Genomic DNA, 23,248 nt, shown 5'->3' with positions numbered 1-23,248 from the left:
AAAAAAGGGGCGTAACTTTACACAGCTATGAATCTGAAGAAAAATTTGGGAATGGCTTGCAAGCGAGCAAGGCTTATGGCTTGGACCATAATTCTGTCCTGTTTATTGGCGTTACACTGTACAGCAGTTGTGTCACTCTCATTATTTATCTACCGAACGAAGTTGATCAATTGTTCAGGCGTGTCACGGCAAATAAATGTAATGATGGAGAGGGAGTGAGTAGGAAAATGAATAAGGGAGAGAAATAAAATAGCGAGAGAAAAAGGGAATAACAGTACCAAAACTAAGGATAGAGCTTTAAGAGTATATATAGATATGTAGCCAGTGCACGTAGATACATAAGAGGTAATATTTAACTCGATGGGCCTTGTATCCGAAATTAACAAAAGAAGAAAGGATACTAGGGCTCTCGTTAGTTTTATGTTTCTTTCTCTGTACATCATCCTTTTTTTAGGGGCTATCGTCAGGTAACTGCGCACTCTGCGTCTCTCGAGCTTGCTCGGCGAAAGTATCGAGTGGAATAGCAGAGAAGAGCGATCTTAATATTTACGAATATCACAGATGTTGGATCAGTATACAAAGAACTATGCTTCAGATAAGGTAAAGAAAACACAAATATATAGTTGTGAAAATCCCTGTATATGTTTTTATTAGTAATATATGTAATGTGTAAGTTATATTGACATTTTCTCTCAGTCATTTTACTCCGATGTTTCTTTTTTACTTGTTTTTAGCCAATTTAAATATAATTCTTATGCCATTACTATTAAAAAAAGAACGCGTGTGCACGGAGGAAAATGTAATTATTTCAAATTACAGACGAGGAGCTGAAACGATCAGTTTGAAATTTACACGAACAATCAAGCTGTACCGTACCATTTGCAAATTTTCAACCCTTCCTATTTGAGTATTCTGCATTTGCGAAATTAATCTTTTTTAGAACGGTAAATGCATAATCTATCCCGCGAGTAAAAGCAAAAGGACGTAAGCTCGCTGAAAATCTACGTTTATACCCCTTTGATTTTAATAACGTGAGACACGACCACGTGAGTCAGACAGTCGGGTCTTGAAGGGGGCAATACATTTGGAAGACCTGAAATTGAGCGATTTTCGTGAATTTTTTTATGAAGAAAAGAGTTCATCTACATTTATGGAGTTTTGACATCACTTTATCATAAGTTTTTACTGTACTGAACATTTTATTACAAGGTTTTAATTTGAACTCAACAATACAATAGGATTGAACCTAATTGGTTTAAAATATATCAAAGATTGATGAAACGGCACGTTTTCGAAGTTGAAATTCCAATTTTACAAGAAAATTTTTTTAATAACATTAAAAGTTTCTTTTGGGTTCAATCCCTGGGGAATAATGTTAAGAAAATGTGTGTCAAATTTCATTAGGATCGGTGTATTAGTATTAGAGTTATCTTGTACGCTAATTTCGAAAATGCAGTTTTGAAAAAAAAACATGTAATGTTTTCACATGTTAAAAATCGATAATTTCAATGTCTCTTCTGTTTGGACTTTCCATTTCGTCGATGAACTGATTTCCCTTAAAACTTCTTGTAAGAGGATTTGAAACTCCTTCCGTACTATCTTGCTTGCTTCCTTTGGTATTTTGAGTTTACAAACACGTTTAGCACGAACGAAATTTCGTGCTACACTGAGCGTATCTGTTGCTTTGTTCTATTGGATGTACGTTACTAACTTATAATATACTCAAATTTAAACATTTGTTTTATTCCCCTGACCTGTAGAAAGATTTCGGAGAAAAGCCGGAGAATTCTAACAAAGGCGGAAAGCTCCTCGGTCCGAGCACTCGTGTACCAGCGTAACGCGCTCCGAGCCGCGGTGCGGATGACTCACGCCCACAAAGTACAACATAAGAACGGTTTGGAATTTCAGTCTAAACCTTTTAGAGCATATTTTTTAAATATTATACTGACACTTTTTGAAAAAAAATTTTCGATTTTCTGTAAACTTGTAAATGTATTGCAGTCAAAACTACCTGTCCTGATATTTAAAAATTTTTAGTACAAAGTGAATCACAGTCTCAGTCACTAAGTCCATTTCTTAAGTTTTCTTTCAACGACGTACATTGGTTTAATAAATTCACGGCTCAAACACGGCTTAAGGGCAAATCCGTGGAATAAGCATTGCACCGAATCAAGAGACTCGGTTGAATCTCACGCCAGGTACAGGCAGCGGGCTGTACAGGGCACGGGACATCGATACTCTTTATCCGAGTCAACTCTTATACCTGTATTTGGAAACAAATATCTTATGAACCGTTATACATATACGAGAAAAAAGATTGATACCGTGACGTATGCCGTAAATCGGCATAGTCTATAAATAATTCGCGGCTGCTCCCAAAGCGCTGAAATCCAAAAAGATCCGAAAACTCAAATGTTGGAGTGCGTCTTCCCAGCACCATCGTTCCTGACTACGGCCGATTCTCAAATTTCCCGGCGACTCAGCGTCAGCGCACTGAAAATGATAGAGGAGAACATGGGGGCGATGAGAGAGAATTTCGGAGTAGCTGGATAAGCGCACAAAATGACTACACAGTGAGTAGAATACCGTTTCGTTTATTACCGCTAAATAAACGGAGGACTTTACAATATAAATCTTCTCGCGTATAGTGTACTCCCCAACGGCGGCTCACGACTATCCCGGATCGTGGTGCCTGGTATGCCCAGGACCTGTCCCTATTCAAGTGTACCTACCGAGTCCACGAATCCCTTCGCGGCGCGATTTGCGATCCTAACAGATCTTGTTAGAGACCAGATCCCGCCCGTAAGAAGTTTGCACTCTGGCTTCGGCAGCCACCCTAGGCATCCGTGTGTCCACATCGTTCCCGCTCGTCTTTCGTTGCTCGCGAGATATTATCTAAGACCACCTTCACGGCACTAGCCGAAAACTGACTGTCCCATAAAGCTCTTTAAAAAATGCAGAGCATCAGCCGTGTCCCTTCTGCCTCCTACAATAGTCCCGTATCCCGGCTCTACGGGGGCATCCATTTGGCACTCGATATTTCACACACTCGGCCACACACTTGCACTGTACCATTATTTTAACATTAACCATACCGACAATCTTTTATAAACGTATTGTTGGCTCTAAAATGGTCAAATGATCGGTCAATAGTACGTTTAGTGTTAAAAAAGCGGGAGCCATGGGTTTCTGCGAGAAAATCCGATAATCGCAATCTGCGATTATCCGATAGCTCTGCTATCGCCCGATCACGGAAGGAGTTTTTCACTCGCGATCTGCCAGTCACCCGAGTCCTCCCTCAGAGACTCTCCCCGCCACCCTCGATTACTTGGAATCCCTCCGTAGGACTCTCCGCGATGGGTTAAAAATCAAAACAGTCCTCTCGGGCGCTCTCCCCGTCAAGCCGCAGACCGTAGCTGGTTAAAATTCCCGGGGTACCGATCGTGCGTCCGGCGTTACGTCCTGGCTCTCTACCCAGACCTTTTCTTCCTCCCGAATGCCGGACCATTAAAATCCTTGGAGATGGAGGCCAGAGGCACCACTATCTTGTCGGCAGTACGCGGAGGTGCGGGACTTTTATAAGTTGTTATCCCGACGTCACATTACAATACATTCACCATAGGAATTAAGGGTTCTGAATCGATTGCCACTAAGTTCAGTGTGATTAGTGTACGAGGTCAAGGCGTATTGAGATGGCGAACGAGATAATTTTACTTCAATATCATCGCTGTCGTCGTCGTTTTCGCACGTCCATTTACTTTTCTACATAATATATGACGCTGATTAAAATACGCAGTTGAGTCTTGCTCCAAGTAAAGGCAACCGGTGGTACAGCCAAGGCGGCGAAGCAAGTCATGTAACTGAGAGTCGTTAATGGCGTCCTGTGAAATAAACTTGCATTCATTATGCCAGTCTTTGAACTCAGAATCAACGTCAAATTTCTATATAGAGCACATTAGCAGTAACTCATCAAAAATAACCGCGGTAAAAGCCCAATAACAAACATATAGTCTTAGAATACTATCAGTACGTTCAAAGGAAGTACTTTGAAATTCCTGTCACAGTCCCGCTAAGTAGTATTTGATATGGAATCACCTGAAGTTTTATTAATTATTAAACTATCATTAAAGGAGTAGCGAAGACGTTATAGGAAAGTTTGACATAAAATGATGGACGTGTGCTAGATCATATAATAAGGAGATATTTAGTGACTTATGTACTTGGCATAGTTTTTTGCACGTAAATGTCCTTTGGGGGATTTGTCTTAGACTCATAGATTCCTCTATTTTCTTGAACGAAGATATTTATTAGAAGGTTGCGCAATTTCAAGGGTGTCTTGTTTTTGCATTTCAGTTTAATTAGAAGGACAACTGTCGTGTCCTCCGTTACACACGATACCGATTCCCCTTAATAAACTTAACGGTATATGGTATATAATCATAACTCATGGGTGTCAACTTAGGCTCATAATTAAATATGAGGAAACTTATTGTTTGCGGGGTAGCACAATAAGCACTCTCTATAAACGTGCCAACGCGCTTGCTGTCACTTTCCAGAAAATTATTGTCCAAAATCGTCATTTGCCAGAAATGGCAGATACCCGAATTCAACTTGTGTTCCTGTTGCTGGCGGTAGCTGTCGATGCAGCAGAAACCTTTGTCCAGCTATACAACTACACCTACTAGCCTGTTTTGACGCCATAAACAACAAGAGCACAAGCAGCTTATGGGCTGTGGCCGTTTCTGGCAACTAATGATTTTGGACAATGATCTTCTGGTAAATGATTGATCGAGCTTTTTAATTTTCTTTTCTCTTTTTTTTTCATTTCTTTTTATTCTTTTCTACACCCGTCTCTCCAATTACGTGGCACATTTTTTACGCGAGTTTCTTTTTACGCAGTAAGTTATAATACTATTTACGCGGTATTTTTTCAACACGATATCAACTTACGCGATCTGCATTTCCGCAGTCAGAAAATATATTTTCCTAAAATTTTTAAAAGTATGTAATAAGTACAGTGTTTGTGTTCTACAAGCTGATTATGATTATTCAGAGATTCCTAAAACTTATACTAGCTTTTCTTCCAAATATTATTTAAATATTTATTATTTTATTATTATAATATTTTCTTTTCCTTTGTACTGACCGACTCTATTTAAGCGATTTTCATTCACCTAAAACGAATCTACGTAAAACGGAGGGACGTGTGATTTATACTGACATGACAGCGTATTCGATGGAGATTCGATGTGGGAGTACTTAATCAGTTTGATTGTTATTTTAACGAAGAACAATGATGTCCACTTATCTTGACTAATAGTTTATATTATATAGTTTTTCAACGATGCTATGTTCAGAAACCCACACATGCTACCACCCAGCTCAATCCTTATTATTCCCCTGTCGTTGCCAAACTGGGAAACTTTTGGCACAAAGATTATAACTATATATACGAAGGAAATAGAATCCAGCTTTCATCTCAGTATCAACTGATCGGTCGAATTTTTGCAGCTGACGAAATCACGACTTGTTTGCCTGTAATTTGTATCCTTAAACTTTGTGCCAATTCCGGTAAACTCGTGTAAAAGTTTAAAAAATATCATTTGAGTGAGAACGAAGAAGAAGAAAACGAAAATAGGTCAAGATGTTACTAACAAGGAAACCCCCCAACCCGACTCCACCGATTTCAATAATTTTTTGATATGTTGTAGTACTCGACAAAATAAGAGACACGTATTTTTTTTTGTGCTGACATCCACTTTAAAGGGGTGAAAAGGACCTCTGAAATTCACCCCCGAAAATCGTTTTTTTATCATATCTCGACTTCTAATTAATATTTTTTTTTAATAAAACCAAGTGGAAAATATTTGTCATAAGAAGTCGAAGATATGAGGTGTGTTTATGACCCAACTCTTTATGACCCTTATTTTATATTTTGAAAAAACTATATTTTTTATGCTTTTTTCTGCATAAAAACCGGGGTATGGGCTCAAAAACATAAAGAGTTGGGTCATAAACACACCTCATATCTTCGACTTCTTATGACAAATATTTTCCACTTGGTTTTATTAAAAAAAAATATTAATTAGAAGTCGAGATATGATAAAAAAACGATTTTCGGGGGTGAATTTCAGAGGTCCTTTTCACCCCTTTAAAGTGGATGTCAGCACAAAAAAAAATACGTGTCTCTTATTTTGTCGAGTACTACAACATATCAAAAAATTATTGAAATCGGTGGAGTCGGGTTGGGGGGTTTCCTTGTTAGTAACATCTTGACCTATTTTCGTTTTCTTCTTCTTCGTTCTCACTCAAATGATATTTTTTAAACTTTTACACGAGTTTACCGGAATTTCATTTACACGTCATCGTTTATTAGCCGTACAATCTTCCTTCTCTTACCTCTCCAATATGATCGCTTAGGTGTCAACCTCTCATATCAATTTGAATTTGTCATCACTGAAATAACACCAACCGGACTGGTGGTTTGAAACTTGTTCACGGCTTTTGAGTTTCTCCACGTATTTATTGATCGATTATTTTTCACTGAAGAATACTGAGGTACTTTGTTGGAACTGTACAAGTTTCGGAGGCAATCCCTTAATGTCTTGACGATATTTTTTATGTGACGTACCTTTACAAGACAACTTCTGGATTCCTAACCAATTATCAAGGAATTGCCTTGTCTTTCCGGCTTCTGTCGTTAACATTTCGAGATAGGCAAGCGAATACATTAAGTAAATTTACTGCGTAGTGCTTATGTGTCGTTGAGATTCTATTTAGCTTTTCTTAACGTCATTACTTCAATTTAATAGTTATTGTACATATCACTTTGTGTGACACACAAGAACACATACATGCGCGCGCGCGCACACAAGTATAAAGTTGGCTTTGGGCTATTTTGGATGCGATTTCATCTACGTATTGGCTATTTTGAGGAAATGTGGCTGTTTCGAGGTCTGTCTTCTAAAAATTTTCAGAGTAACAGCTGTTTTGAGAGCCATAAAGCGGGGTGTCACACCAAATTTGTTTAAATTTATTCAATGCTAGACACCCGGAGTTGTGATGGGCTTAGAAAATATTTTTTTAGGTTACGATATAGTAAAATTCCAACGCTGTGTTCTGTGCTCTTTATATTGCCTGTCCTCAGACTATACGATACACAAGTTTATATATAGGGTGTCTCACCGAAAGTGCACACTTAGATTGCTTCCGTCACTAATGAAGATACGGGGAAAAGTTACAGACAAAAACTGTATGGTTTCAAGGGGGTAGGTTTTTCATTCAAATGATTTTTTCTTATATCCATTGGATTTCCAGATACAGCACGTTACACGTTTTTTTTTTTTAATGGAACATTATTTTCTGTTGGTATAAGAAAATATAGCTCGTTTTCTTCTTAACACTTTAAGACCTTACGGACTAAAATCCATCCAGCCTTTTCCAAGTTATCGGAAAGTAAATTTATTAAACAATCTTCGATTGCGAAATTAAGCGCACGAATCCTAAATGCTCCCGCGGCGCTGCAACCGAAAATTGCATACTGTACATTTGCAAATACACGCACTATAGCATAGCAATTATATGACATTCTCCACTCCTGCTATTGTGAATTAAGAAGAAACAAAGTGGAACTTTCTCAAGTTACTTGTTTTTAGTCTCTGTTCTAGTACACGGCTGTCCCTTGTTCAGTGAAGCTAAATTATAATTGTAAATATCGTGTACAGTACAATCGTTGATGCGATAAAATCACATTATTTCCATTAAAGATTCCTCATTTATTTTCGGTAGTTAATATCAAGCTAACCTTCGATTCACTAAATTGTAACTTTTGTGAAATCACATATATTTCTATACGAAGATGAGAGTACCTGGTAAGTAATTTTCATAATGCATTCCACTTCCAGGATTAAAACGTAACCCATAAGGTTTCGGAAAATTGAACACAGCGAATGACTATTCATTGATATACATAACACGCATAATATCTAAATATCAGTGTCAATCATACTTTCGTGCGATTTTAATTAAAGGTCAATATTCAGATGATTTTATTCATAATCTATTGTGCATATATTCGTATGACTAAATTAAAGCGACATTGTGACGTTTATTGTCCCACAGTACAAGACATCCACCAACAATCAGACTGTCCGTGATAAATAGCTCATTTTTCATTCACCGAAGTAATGCTGTAAAAAATTGATAATCCGATAAGAGATAGATAAACATAATGATCAAAGGTCAATAATTCATATTTAATTTGAATGTGTATGAAAATATAATAGCATGGTCATTACGTATAGAAACGATAAGGGTATATGTATACGATAAGAGATATTGTTCGTATGATAGACGTTCTTGAAAAAAATGACTGATAAGTCCCACAATGCTGTCATTATATCAACCAATTCTTAATTATAAAAAAAAAACATAAATTTATAGTAATAACGACAATAGCGTGTCGAGTGTACTTACTATATGTAACATTTAATTTAACATTAACGGAGTATAACATTTTGACAGATAAATTTTTGTAGCGGTAATGAGCGTTTCTGCTGTTGGCACGTGTCTGTCTTCGTCTAATTTTCTAGCCTGCTGTCAGCCTTCAGGTTCACATGTCAGAAGTTTGCCAGTAAGAAAATGAAAGGGTTCCCGTATGAGAAATTCCCATAAGAATTCGTTCTTTAACGATGAGTGCCGAGTAACGTATTTCGATGCAAGCTCGATCGGTTGAACAATAGAGATTGGAATAAGTCCTGAGGGATCAGAGCAATAAAACCAAAGATGGAGAACTTCTACAATTTTGTTTTAAGCAGCATGAAACGATTCCGAATTTTCGATCTGTTTTATTCTGATAAATACTTCAATAATTTGGCAGGAGCGATAGGTCTGTAGGGAATGACCACTCGAACAGTATTTTATTCTTACTCATGTTACACCGTACACGAATGTATATTGTAACGTGTACGAGGCGTGGACGCAAAAGCATTGAAATTGTCAAATTTGCATTTGACAGTCGTACCACTTTCATTGCAATGTAAAAATGCTAATTCGATGGCGAGCTGTAGTTTTGTACTCTTCCTTTTTTCGAATAGGTGGAAGTCGTTCTGTGGAGTGTATAAGTAATTCAGTGTGTTCAATTTTCCGAAATGTTATGGGAAACGAGCGTTATTGGATGTGGCTATGCAGGCCAATGGGATTCTATCTTGATTCGCCGGAAGTAATGGCAATTTACGCATTGAAACCGGATAATAAGAGAAGATTCGTAGTTCGAAGTTTGGCTCGGTCAGAATCACGCCAGTGAAAACATTAGCAATAACTGCGTAGTATGGTACACTGGATTACAAAGGAATATTTTGACTAAATAGGAGTCTGGATAGTTTTTTGTTGTGCGACGAACGATAACACTTTCATTGAAGTGGCTCTAGATTCTTTTACCCTTCTAAGACCTGCCGACAAATACTTTCCACTTTGAAGAAAAATGGACTACTTACTCCTATAGCTAAACTCGTGTCGTTAGTATTGCGAGAATATCGCGAACCCTCTACGTATTACATATCGTTGCAATTTTTCAGCCCTTTCTTTTTCCTACTCCCAGCACCTTATCATTTCCACTATAATGTCTGAAATTATTGAAACGATTTCTACTTGGCCCTAAATAGTGGAATGCGATCAGTAAAGTGTCAACAAGGCTGGAGTAAAGATTCGCACCCGTCGGGAAACCTTAAGAAGACAAGATCCCTAATCTGTCGTGATAGTGATCGATCTAGTCGGACGTTGATTTGTAAGGGCGGAGAGTTGAAAGGGTGGTGTGGCCCGACCGCGCCCAGGGGACTCGAATAATCCAGCAGTGGTAACGGAGAATATTTTTTCAAGGATAATCCTATGAAATACAAAAAAGTTTTTATTTTACCGGATAAGTAAAGAGTAAAAGCAAATTAAAAGAGGGGAGTCAAATAAGTACCATTCCCAACGAAAATTACCTTCCGTACACATAAATAGTATAGCAGCAATGGAGAGCCTCGCTTGCCATCGCAGTGCCATTTCCGTGACTTTTCGCGGGTCCACTTCGATTTTCAAATGATGCGTGTTCTCTTCATATCTTCCTCGCGCACTTCGCATGCACTTCCGCCCGGCAACGGCGTTCACCGAACAACAACATTCTGCCACATCGATGCCACCCCCGTTGGTATTCACGGTTTCATCCACTTTGCTAGGCCGAGTGAGTCCGCTCGGCTTGCGGTTTGGTTTCAGCCGCGATTAGGTTAATTTCAATTTGCACACTGCTAACCCCAAGCTTAGAATTACTAGCGCGGTTCGCATGCCGAGAACAACTTTCCGTCAGGATGAATCACACAGGGGAGCATGGGTATTAGACTCGTATGGGCTTATGTATTACAACACATAAAACGAGAGACGCGAAAGCCCTCGTATGTATCTCTTTCTACGTATGGGAATGTATGTGGATGTATTTACGTTTCATCGCAATACCCGGGAGAAGTTGCGAAATGGGCAAATGCAGAAGTGCGAAAACGGATAGACGAAGAAATGGGGGGAGCGAGAGTATGCGAGAGAGAGAAGGGAAATAATAAGGGATGTGTGCATGCACCGTCCGTCGAGGGGATAATATAACGGGATTGGTGGGTTGCGCCGAAACGTTGAACAGGAAAACTTTGACCGTTATCGTATATTCGTGGCAGCAATAATAATTTTCAGCGACCGTTGCCACGCTTTGGTCTTATTCTCTCGTAGAACCTTAGAAAAGTTTCAATGATCTTGTTGAGAGTTTTATAATTTTTTATCCTTTTCTTTTCACTTATATTACGATACTTTTAGTCTGTTTTTCTTTAACACGAACAAAGCCGAACTATCGACGATCCTTAGACTGTGACCATGAATTAGTGCTTATTATTATAAATCGCTGATTCCTCGTGCACTTAAACATTAAAAGATACTGTGTCGTTTTAAATTTTTTTCTTTTTTAATTACCACATTTACATATGAATTATTTAATTTTATATTCACTCGTATTCCTCTTTTCAACTCTCATAGCAAAAAGTACGCTTTTCAAATATAACTTTGATTCTTCCGATTCACTTGTTATTCTTTCGGATTATGGCACATCCATCCCATAGTGTTTAAGGATACGCAAGCGGTAATGTTTTTGACGAAAATAAATTTTTTCTTTCTCAAAAAATAATGCGCGTTCTCTCTCATGATAGTTACCAGATATTCTTTTTTTTTAAATATGCTTTTTTTCTCGTGGAGGACGTACGCGCACCAGGGTATATAGTACGACACGCACCACGTCTTGATCCGGTGGCAGATTTCCCCCGACTGGGGAGATTCTTGTCCGTCGGAGCATGCGCGTTTCCGATCCATCCCCTAGAAAGGTAGGAGATACGTACTATACATAAGTGTACATAACGGGGGTACAGAGTGCGCAGCTCCGTGTGCGTGGGGTGCCACCCTCAGCCATGTACGATACTCTGTGCCACCGTTAGAAGCTATAGGACACTGTCCAGGGGTAGGTTCGCAGGGAAATTTATGCAGGCTGTCCAGTAAATAATTATACTGTGGATGGGAGAATCTACTTCCGGTTAAGGCTTCATGATTAACTGATTCCCCATTATAGCCAATTTGTGCTGTTATCAAGATATTTTGAGAATTATATCTGATACCATTGGAACTTGGAAGGCAATGCACATATGCATGACGCACAGAATCTTTGTAATATGTAGCTAATATATCTTTAACATGGACTGTAGTTAGGGTACAAGAAATTGCTTTAAAATCAGTCCAAGTCGATTACCCGTCGAGTGAAACACAGTTGATAGCTTGCGGCAGGATATCCGGTGAATATTTCGACACGACGTAATTTGCTTCCAGCGATGGCTTTTGCTCGATCGTCTCATGCTTGACTACCTGCGTCGAGCATTCCGCAAGCCGACGATCATATTTTACAACAGAACGCTAAATGTACGTGAGCGTTCTCGTGGAAACTTTTACTCATAGATAAAAAAAGAAGCTAATGGGAAAGAAATAAAGTACGAAAGCTGTAGGTAGGTAAAAAAAATTCTTTTGGCGTGACGTCAACTTTGGCAGGTATTATAAATAATATCTCGCGAGATATTTCACCCGTATAGGAGTTCATGATCATTCATCAGTCCTGCAATACTCATCCAGTTTTCTCTCTCTCATCTTTCCCTCTCTTAACATATGTATATATAACTGTTATATGTACGCAGATATAACCGATAATATATTATGAACGACAGGGTCCAGAAAAAAGAGACTAATCGTTTACCAAAAACTCGAGACGTTATTTACATCAAACAGGGAGCTTTATTTTGTACAGTATATTATATTTGTTGATGAATTATCCGTAAAATTTAATATATAGTCACAGCAGAATATAGGTATAATATAGTATATAAGTGTAGCAGGCAGTAGGTGGATGGTTACTCTGGTCCGCCATTAGGCTGACATTTGCACGCAATACAACCCCTTTTATACTGTTTATGTGTGTACTTTGATTATCTGAACTCCCTGGACATTCGTGGTATTTTACCCTGGTGTGTCTACACAAGGCAGAGGGAAGTTCGCGAAGGAACTCGTTCGCCAAATCGTTCGGCAAAACTCAGTACCGCAATACTAGGCTACTTTAGCCAGCCGAGTGGCAGTTACCCCTTTAAACGGAAGAGTATAAAATTCCGCGGCAATTTTAAACCCCTTCCTGTCGCAAGATAAGCTCGTGGATAATTAGGTAGCCAGGCACACGTGAAGGTGCTTATCCACTCATAGCGCTTTCCTTCGCCTCCAGGTATACCTGTACCTCTTTATCTACCTACGTAACATACATATGCATGTACGTACGAGCTTTGATACCCAAATCTTTTTCACAGATACGAGATCATCCCTTCAGGGATGATTTACCTTTGACCTCATATTTTACAGTGTTTTGGAATAAGCGTTTCCATAAGATTTTATTTTTCTGTCTCTGAACAACATCTCACTAATGTTCTCATTTGGGAGATGAAGAATAATAAATAAAGTAGGGAAATGTAGTTGGACTTTTTATGGTACCAAGAACTTAGGTGTTACTAAAAATCTAAACTTTAGTAAAGGCCCTTACGACTGTAATATTTCTTCAAAAAAGTATTTATTTATAAGAGAAAAATAAATGATGCTGAAATAGATTTGATTGATTCAAAAAAATAAAGCAATCTAATAGTGCACAATCAAATTTTCGAAACCAGTATTGCATAGGTGGGCATCGATAAAGAACATTATGATAAGTGTGCACGCGTTCATCCCTCACGAAAGCATATTCCCCCCTTCAGGTATAACAGGACAAGTTTTGCAGTTTTTTGGTTATTATAAAATCTATCATTCGTCTAGGTCGCGTGTTCATAGTGAAATGGAACAGGCATATCACTACAGGTACCACTTAAGCTGCTATAAGATGTGGTTGGGGAATATTCCCGAGATTCGGGATACTCCTGTTGTCAGGTAGCCTTAACTAAAAGGAATACCGGTCTGTAACTATTGCTCGTTACACAATTTGGTGGTTATTTACACGAAGGTCTGAGATGGGGAAGATAAGTATAATCTTACTCGAGTCAAGTACGCATAGTTACCACTCACTATAGTCACCTCGACCTCGTTGTCACGTCTCGCATACACGTGAATGTGGTTCTTCGGCAGTTGGGTTAAGTTTCAAGGGTGTTTATGCAGAGTCATTCATAAAGCGGGAAACTGCTGTAGGATTACCGGCGACGTTACCGAGGTTAGGTAGTCGTGGCTACCAGATCCTTCAGCCTCTCGAAACTTTGTGATGTTCCGGTTTAAGAGATTGAGATTAAGAAGGATTTAGGGGACGTCTTGAAATTTTACTCGGCTGACAAAGTGAAAGGTCGTAATGTGTTTTGTGCGCAAGCACAGATGTCGCATGTGCGTTCAGAAGCTGCACATAGCAAGGAATGAAAGATGCACCATTTTTGTTCTTATTTCGCTCTGTGTAATTATGCGATTCAAGTTACCATGATTGCATACATATAATTTGTTTCTTGTGAAATAAACAATTTCCTTTATAGCAATATACAGGGTGATTCACTAGAAATCATAAATATCTACCTCTGTTGTGCAAGCCCAAAGAAAAGTGTTTAGGATCATATTGTTGAGAGAGTTTTATTTTAAACAGTAAAGATGCCCCTGATAACTTGGAAAAATTGTTTCTTGAAGAATTTTTTAGACCTTCCCAGTCAAGGGATATTTATAGGTGTTCGGTTTCTAAGGGTTCCTCCAGTATCAATTTCTTTCTTACTCGTGCATAGTGATGTTCGTGTTTCTTTTATTTTCTCTGTTATAGTTATTAGTTTTTCTGTTCATCATTACATATACTCATCTTTCGGTTTCCAATAGTCAGAATTCTGACAAGAAGCGAGGAAGCTCAAGAAATACATTTATTTCTATATGATATATACGGAGATGCAGTATGTGAAAATTCAAATAGATTCTTCTTTCTATTGAAAGAGGAACTAAAGCTGCTTACTGGCATATCTCCTGTATTATTGCTTCAACACAGTCTTCCGCCCTCTTACCTTTTCTCGTCGTATTTTCTGCTATCCTCTATGCTAGTATAATTGAATACGACTGCATGTAACTTTATTATTTTTCGTTGTGACGTATTGGCCTAATATTTGTAACAGTTACGTTACCGGCAGTCCAGACATTAGTTGTTCTATTCCTTAAGGGGCTACATCTACCTAGAGACCCAAAAACAATGTCGAAATTCGAAATTTTTTTTTCTGAGAAACGATTGACGAAAATGAAACGCATTTTTTAAAACACAAAAGTACATGTATTAAGTGCCTTTAAAAAGAATCATTAAAGTAGTACTTTGCGATACAAGTGCGAGAAAGCGAACTTTATAGGCAAGCGGTGAAGTTGGTCGCACGAGCCGCACACGAGTAACACAACGGCACGGCTTGTTTTACGAGTACGGCGAGTGTGACAAACTTCACGACCTGCGTATAATGTTCGCTTTATTGTACCAGTATCGCATAATATTTTCTGTAACGAATGCATGAAAAACGCTACTTTGTGTGCCTTCATAGTGACTGACACATCTCCTCATTGGAGGAGGCAGCCATAAGAAGAGCAAGGAAGCCTTCAAAAGTGAATGCATTTCATGACAGCGCGCGAGAACAAAGTTCACTTTATCGCACTAGTGCGAGAAGAAAGCACTAGTGCGATAATGTAAAATTGGGCCGATTTGCGCATGTGCAGCATTTTTATCGTATCCTTAGTTATAAAGCGCCACTTTCGCCACACTTCGGAGGCACGAAAAGTAGCGTTTTTCATGCATGGGTTACATAAAGTATAGAAAAAAAACTAATGTGGCCGTCGGCAGATGATGCAATTTTGTTCGCACTCTCCAGCAGAAACGGTTTATCTGCAATCTAAAAACCAATCGGGTTATTCAAGTTAGCAATAAATACGAGTCGTTGACGATCGACGATTTTTTAAATATTTTTTTTACAAAATGGCGAGGAATTGAAACTCGAGCATAAAAAATGTATTAAAAAAGACGTTATTTTTACGTAACTACTAAAATCTGATGATCGACTTAAAAAAGTCAACGACCTCTAAATATTTCTCATCGTATTTCGCGTAAATTTGAAAACAATCCATCGAGTGGTTCTCGAAATATGATATCCACCGGCTTCGAAAACAGTGTTTTGATAAAAACACGTTAAAAGTATGATGCTGTTATTTTTACGTGACGGATTTTTTACTTCACTTTTAGTAGCCAATTCCAGGGATATTTAAGGTACTCTCTGCAGCAATTGCACCTTCATGCAAAGAGGAATTGCGAGTAATTCTTCCTTCGGGCGCCGCCCTCCTGAGTTCGGATTTCGAATTCGGAAAAAAAACCACGTTAAAATCGATACCCGACCGCTCGCCCGGCCTACAGCTAGAAGTTATAGCTCAGTCAATTTTCATAATATGTTAATGAAATTTTTAGGGACTATAGCTAAAAGGCGACACTATCGAATAGAAATATTTTTGGAAAATGCAGTTTTTTGACCCATCTACGTAGACTTAGTCTCTTGATAGATGTCTCGGGGCACCAAGAATTCCTAAAGGAATATCCTGGCGATCTATATGTCGATCGTTCCTTTTCACTTTGGACGGTCGACAGGACACACGCGCTATTGAAAATTGCGATCATCTACGCAGGTATGTTTGGACCGCAATTATAACTCAACATTACAAATTCGTCTGTTAATTACTTTGTTTTTGTCTTACCGAAAAAGGCTAATTAATTCAACGTATAGAATTAAATCGAGTTAACCCAATATTATCGAAGCTAATCTGAACAATGACGAGAGTGCTAGCACGTGCGAACGTTGGCCCGTGTCTCATTTGCAGCATTTGGGAAGCTGGAGACACGTTTAAGGTGGAATGGAATTGATCGCCAAAGTTCGAATTGACGGTGCTGCCGTGCGTTGTGGCAAGTCGTGGAAACACGCGATTATACTTTTGCACGCTTGTGTGATGTCGCGCTTTAGTGATGCTCAACAGCTGGCTACGTGGAAGTGAAAAGATTCCCGATACACTTTTCCCTACTGTACTTAGAATCTGATTTAAACGCTAGATATTCGACATTGTGGCTGAGAAAACTTAGTGGCATGTGTATTAGTATGAAATGTTGCAATTAATATTAAAAAGACTATCTAATTCAAGATAGCTTGAGAGGAATGGGCACCACTGGCGCACGTTGGCACTATCCGTGCTACTACTAGCGTTCATCTCTCTATCTCTTTCGAACTAGTTGCATTCTTTCGGAAATGCACAAAGGACCACTTATCTTCTGCGAGTAACTTGACACCTGCTTTCGGAATTGCGCAAAAGGGTTGCTTATCTGCTACTAGTAACTTGATACTTTATCCACCGACTAGACGCACTAGTATGCGAGACAATGTTCAAGGTCGACGTACATAACTTCAGATTTCGAAGTCTACCGTCTCGACTTACGATGTTATGCACACTTCCTCCCCTCGAATAGAACGCGCGAAATTCTTGGAAACGCTTTTCGGCATTGCACAAAGGCTTGCATCTCGAAACAGCGCAAAGCGGATGCCGCTCGTCATCTCTCTTTGATCCGCAAATATGACGCACTAGTCTGCGCGATAACGTTCAAGGTCAAAACGGCGAGGGTTGCCGTCTGAAATCTGCGCGGGGGTTAGGGAAGTAAATTCTGGAAGCTTCCTGCATTGCAGAGGACTGCATCCTCGATGCGCAATTCCGCGAGATAACGTTCGAGGTCAAATCGGCTGCCGGCCGAAGGCCACAGTTCGAAATCTGTAAGGAATCGACGGAGGTAGGGAGTCGCCGGATCTTCTAGAAGGTTCTAAAAGATTCTCCGGGGTGAGGGGCAAGGGGCTGTCTAAAAATGTTGTGTGAGAGGGCTGCAAGCTTTTGGAGCGATCCTCCGCGATTTAGCACGGACACGAATCGTCGAAGATTCTAGAATGTTCTAGAACCTTCTCGATCGTGCGCAATTCCTGAAATCGGGTGCAAAATTTCTAGAATCCAACCCAAAATTCCTAGAACCTACTCGAAATTTCTGGAATCGGCGGTCCCCGTGACGTCACTCCCCGAAATCAGGAGGGTCCACAACGTCGATTTAGCATGGATGCGAACCTTCGAAAGCTTTCGAATGTCAGTAAGTGTGGGTTACAGAAATCTCTATTCATAATTTTCCAACTTATACTACTCCAATAAATTACGAAATATACTTGAGCAATTTATACAGGCCTCAACCTTCTAATACCAATTTTTTCTCTATTTCAATTTTTCTCTATTTTCTAATGAATATCCCTATTAATTTTCAGACATTTTCAACGCAATCTCGCGTGGTTTTAGTAAATCAGGGAAGTGCCATCAGAATCTTAATCGTCTTCGTTTGGCTTTCGCTGTATTTAGCAACGCTTATTTTTCTAAAGGCGAGACTCGTTCACATACGAATCTACCTGTAGGTACTATAAATCACGAAGAGATATGTGGCCGTCTTGACGCTACGGCCGTAGAAATATTCATCGCGTTTAAGATCTTGGAAATTGGACAGGTCGCTTCAAAGGAATATTTTCGAATCCTACGTAAATAACACCTATTGGGAACTTGCTAAGTCGCTCCAGTATCTTCAAGAGAAAGGTTCCCTTTGTGTTTTCTCGTAGCTTTTTCAACAGAAAATTCCCATGGTATACGCCTTAAAGGGAGTTTATACTTTGTTGGAAAGAGGAATTGTCAATTTTTGAAAATTTATTATAAGAAAACTATTAAGGATAGGATGCAGAAAAATTGATGTGCTTATTGCGTGATCTTTATTCTATACAAAAAAGATCTTCAATGTGAATAAAAGCAAGGGGAGAGGGATAGCAACGAAAATCGATGCTCCGGCGATGTCCTCGCTCGTCCGCGGAACTTCCAAGATTTGGACAGAGGATCTGAAATTTTTCAGATAGGTTCCAGTATTAGCTTAGATTAGGTATCAGCTTAAGTTTAATATTTTTTTGATAATTTTAATGCAATTGGTTAAGGCGTTTTTTGTGCACTCGTGTGCATTGTAAAGGAGTACCCCACAAACTTGAAAAACGTAGTTTTGAGAAAAACATATTTAAACTATTTACGACCGTTTCTATGTGGTTAATATAAAATTTACGTCCCTTACCGATAAAACAAACTACGTAGCTATAAGAAGGACCTATTTTTTCATACATATTTTCTTCAATAATTTACACTAATATAAGTTACAGGATTGGTAGAGTTGTCTTATTCGGCTTTAGCCGCAACATAACCCGCTTAGAATTGTTTTTTTCTGCGCGCGCTCCATTACTTGGAGATCTGTAACTTCAAAAATTAAAAAAATTCTTAAAAATCCTTTGAGGCACATATTCGAGAGATCTAAATTTGTGAGAACATACAATCCAAAAATTAAGTTTTTTGATCCCAAAAAGTAGAAACTGTCTTAGGTGTTCGGGTGGTCACTCCTTTTTTTGGGCACGCTCAGTGTACTCTGGAGTTCAATGGACTCTACATGTTTTTTTTTTAATACTATTTCCGCACTGATCACTAAACCTTCAAAAATAGAATATATTTGTAAACTGTAGACTATAACAAAGATGTTCATGAGCTTTTGTAAGTATTCAAAGCTTTAACATAAATGTAGCATTGTTTAGAAACTTCTAATACATTCGGAAAAATAGATATGCAATGGATCCAATTATTATTAATTTTCTATTTTTGGTTAAACGGAAGGAAAGAAATCAGTAAGTTCATGAAAGCTGGAGGACCAGGCTTGAATAAAAAAGTCTAAGCCAGCCAGACCAACCGTAAAAAGTTGAATGAATCAAAGAGGTGAATATGATGAAACTTCGAAAGACGCTTTTAAGGAGAAAAAAACTAATATCAATGTCGATATTTATTTGACCATTTTATTCTTTTGTATACATATACAAAGATATAGTTGTGAAAATCTATGTGGAAAGAAGAACAATGAAAAGTAATCCTACTCGGAGCAGATTGAGCACTTTTTTACCGGATGCTCCTCGCAAATTGCGTGAGAGTAGACTTGCCAGACGAATATCATTTTCCGGTTTGCATTTCGTGGGCAAAAGCTGCATCGTATTTTAGGTTGTCGGTTGTCGAGTTGTGGTGGTGGGACATGCAAATGCAATATTTCTTGAATATTCAGTGTCAAAGAGTCATTACCACTTACACGTGCCTAATATGAAAAAAGCCCAAGTTTCCGCATACTGCATAATATAGAATGTTCATGTTGATATCAGTTGCAAAGATAAAGCGTGCGATCGTTTGGAAAATCAATCCTACCTGAACCATCGAGTGTGGCGCGTGATTGAATCACGTAGTACGTAGGTTATTGATTCTGCCTGTGTGCTGCTCTTTGAGGTTCTCGATTTTTGGGTTACGCGAACAAATTATTCGGTAAGCGAGTGCTATTTTGCGAGGATCGTATTCTCATGGAAACTTGCCTTTTTGATTTCGTTTCGTTTTACCACCCGTGCGCGTAGCACGTAGACCATTCGTCGACTGGTTTCGTTTACTGGTCTTGAACTTATCTTTCTTCGATCTTTAACTTATCTTTATTTTTCTCTTGTTCTTGTTCCGCGATTGATATTCTGATTTGATTTAGTCCTCGATTTCTGTTCGAGTTTCGAAAAGTTAGTCGCTGTGTCGTTAGTCGAGAACAGTTTGTGCGAATCACTTCGATAACGCGTAGATCGCGTAAGGATCCTTGATGGTCGATTATTGTATTGCTGTTGTCTTGTGGATTAGCCAAGCACTAATTTAATTTTTAACATATTTTTCTATCAAGTCATTTTGCCGCCGTATAACCTCGTATATTGTTTTTCTATTAACATTTTCATGTTTGTCCTCACCGTTTGGAATTTCACAGTTTCTTTTACATTTGTAAGCATAGAACTTTTACAGCGAAAACCCAGTAACATGGGGTCTGGTGGACCCCAGTCCACACTCCGAGAGTTAAGTAAGGTAGAGTGTCCGAAAATTTGAGGTATCCACTGCAGCCACGTTATTGAACCAACTTGAGAGTACGCGATACCTTGATTCTCCAGAGATTTTTATGGCTGCTCAAAATTAGGTTTACCTATCCATCCAGGACCGACAGAGGTTCTCCGATTTTCGTGTTTGTCAGCATGGGACTTGGACCCACAGGACTATGATGCTGGAAGATAGGGAAGAAACGGAGGATTCTTGGTGACACGGGGTACCGGAGCGGACGATTTCATGAGTCTTCGTTTAAGTCTGGGGTAACTGTCCTTGCCTTGTACTTAAGGGTCCACCTCCTCTTCCTGGGAACCCTCACGAATCGTGTCCTTGGATATTTACCCTCCTTCTACCATCCATCCTCCATCCCGGGTTCCTCATTTATTCTCATACTCCCTCGCTCTACCCAGCGTCAATTCTCCCTGCGCCGAGGGTTTAACTGAAAATTAAGATCCTACTAAAATCTTGAAAAGCGGCCTCTACCGAGCCACCGAGAACCACCCCTTTTGGGGATGGAGACGCGACTCGTTCGTATAAAGCGTGAATCGCTGTAGCCCGGTCCTGGGATTCAAAACGGAAGCTCATTCCCTTCGTCGCCTGGGGACAGTGTGTTATCACATAATTTTCGTCCCCTCCGGTGAATCCTTTCATTCTTGTGCAGGGTATACCCGCTCGAAATTCATCCTTGGACTCTATTAGACCTCTGGGGACATCGTGGATACCTTAGCATCCAGAATTCCTATTAGTTATGCAATTCAGAAGCAGGTCCTCAAGAAAGTGCGAGCATGAAATCTCAAATGTGTCCAAAGTAACAACCTGGCTAAGAATATAATATCTTCCCAAGCTTAGATGATCCTGTGCCTCAAAAAAAGTTCTTCCTTGCTTGGAATTCGCTTATATCTACGAAATTCCTCTTTACTTTACTTGACTTTGTCAACGCGTGCTTTGGGTAATTTCTGAAAGATTCTCCGAAGTTTCGCAAACAGGCCTTTTATTCGATAATTTTCTGGGATTATCGGAAACAAGAGAAAAAGAGTTGAGGGAATTTGCTACATAGGTTAGGTTAGGTTGGGAAGAAAAGTATCCCATCTGGTAAAGCACAGAATGTATAGTCGTTATTGGAAAAGCTGGGGTGGTTATCCCGTCGGTACCCGTTATCGATGTATGTTCAAAATCACAAATTACAATAAAATTCCCAATTCACAAATTCAGCTTCTAAAATTTTCAAAATATAACCCAAAAATGAAACGTATTACGTGGTGATTTCTTGAAGAAAATATACTGGCTAAAGTCACCTAGGTATACGATATTACCTACCAAGAACAAAAGCATGTAGACAGGTGATAACTCGATGCTGAACTGGGGTGGAGTTGCGTGTCACCAGCGCAAAAGTGCATTTGAAATTCAGCGTCGGAATGACGGGGTCGCAAAACTTTTCCCGTTTAACTTTCGTTCCGGGACTCCAGGATCATAAATAAAAATTGGAAACGCCTGACAATCCGCAAACGACGTATTAATGTCCACACTATATTTTTCGTACTCTCGCGAGTCCAACGCAATTTCACACGTTTTTCTACTTTTCTATATTGCACAAACCTATTTATCCTGATTCCTCCGACTGATAATCTTTGGTTCTCCTATGATGTCATTCCTAGTATTTACTCGTTTTTTAAATAATTCTTCGACTTCTGCGTTCCTGTTTCTTTATTTTTCCTGTAATGTCTATCAGTTAGATTTACCTAATCTCTTTTATATGTCTTAATTATCTCCAAATTATTTTTCGATAACAAAAACTTTATGTTATCACCCTGCTTTAAAATTTCGAGATCTTTAGACTTAAGTGCTACGCAGTTGGCACGATAGGAAAAATTTGTCTGACCGCGCATGCATCTTCAAAGTAGAAACAAGAAATTTGATTAGTAACTCCTAATGATTAACGATTAGCGTTAAAAAGAATTTGTACACGTAAGGTATGGCCCTCCATTATACGTTATAAGTTAGGTCGGTACTCTAATTTCGTTAACGTTCCTGTCATCGTGCAGGACGAATGTCCCTGTTTGTTACGCGGACCGAAGCCATACTCGAAATTGTAGAGTATTCATCACGAGAGATTGGGGACGCTCGGTATTAATAATTAACGCGAATAGGACATCTAATTGTATTAGAGCTCTAATTAAAAATCGCAATTAGTGAAAAGAGAGTAGCCAGAGACAGGATGGTAAGTACAGCGTCTATTTAGCGTAAAGAAAATTCAATTAATGCGCCACCCGTCGTGAGATAACACTCCACGAAATGACTTAATACTAGAATTACGAGTGGGAAGAAGAAGGAGGGTTGGAGTTTCGTCATTGGTGCCAGAAGGAGAAATGGTGATCAGGAAGCGTCGCGACGAAAGGGGAGAACGAGGATGTGGATGGTTGACGGTACATTAGAGCGTGGGTTGTCTCTATTGAAGTCAGCCTTGGTTCAGAGATAAACCTCTAGCAAACGGCGGCAACTCGAGCAAGCAGAAGTTCACAGGGTCACGCCTAGCATACATCCTGACCCGTTCGAATTACCCAAAATGTAATTACGCCACAATGACAATTACTGCATCCGAAGCAAGTAGCTATGGATTAATGCGACGTCGAATCACATGGTAATTACTGCGTAG

At 39.2% G+C, this 23,248-nt stretch overlaps 1 protein-coding gene across 1 annotated transcript in view; it reads right to left on the bottom strand.

Moving 5' to 3' along the window:
* The window catches only part of LOC107267010 (peroxidasin homolog), a 52,755-nt gene extending 41,430 nt beyond the window's left edge, over nucleotides 1-11,325 (bottom strand). Inside the window, exon 1 of the mRNA XM_015738183.2 lies at nucleotides 9,984-11,325. Within this exon, the coding sequence (XP_015593669.1) occupies nucleotides 9,984-10,122 (139 nt within the window). The 5' untranslated portion in view covers nucleotides 10,123-11,325. The remainder of the gene's footprint in view (nucleotides 1-9,983) is intronic.
* Nucleotides 11,326-23,248: the final 11,923 nt, after the last annotated feature.

This window comes from Cephus cinctus, unplaced genomic scaffold, assembly GCF_000341935.2.
Source record: "Cephus cinctus unplaced genomic scaffold, Ccin1 Ccin1_scaffold0025, whole genome shotgun sequence".
Lineage (NCBI taxonomy): Eukaryota > Metazoa > Arthropoda > Insecta > Hymenoptera > Cephidae > Cephus > Cephus cinctus.
Note: the sequence above shows the minus strand (reverse complement) of the source record. Positions and strands in the feature narration are given on the sequence as shown.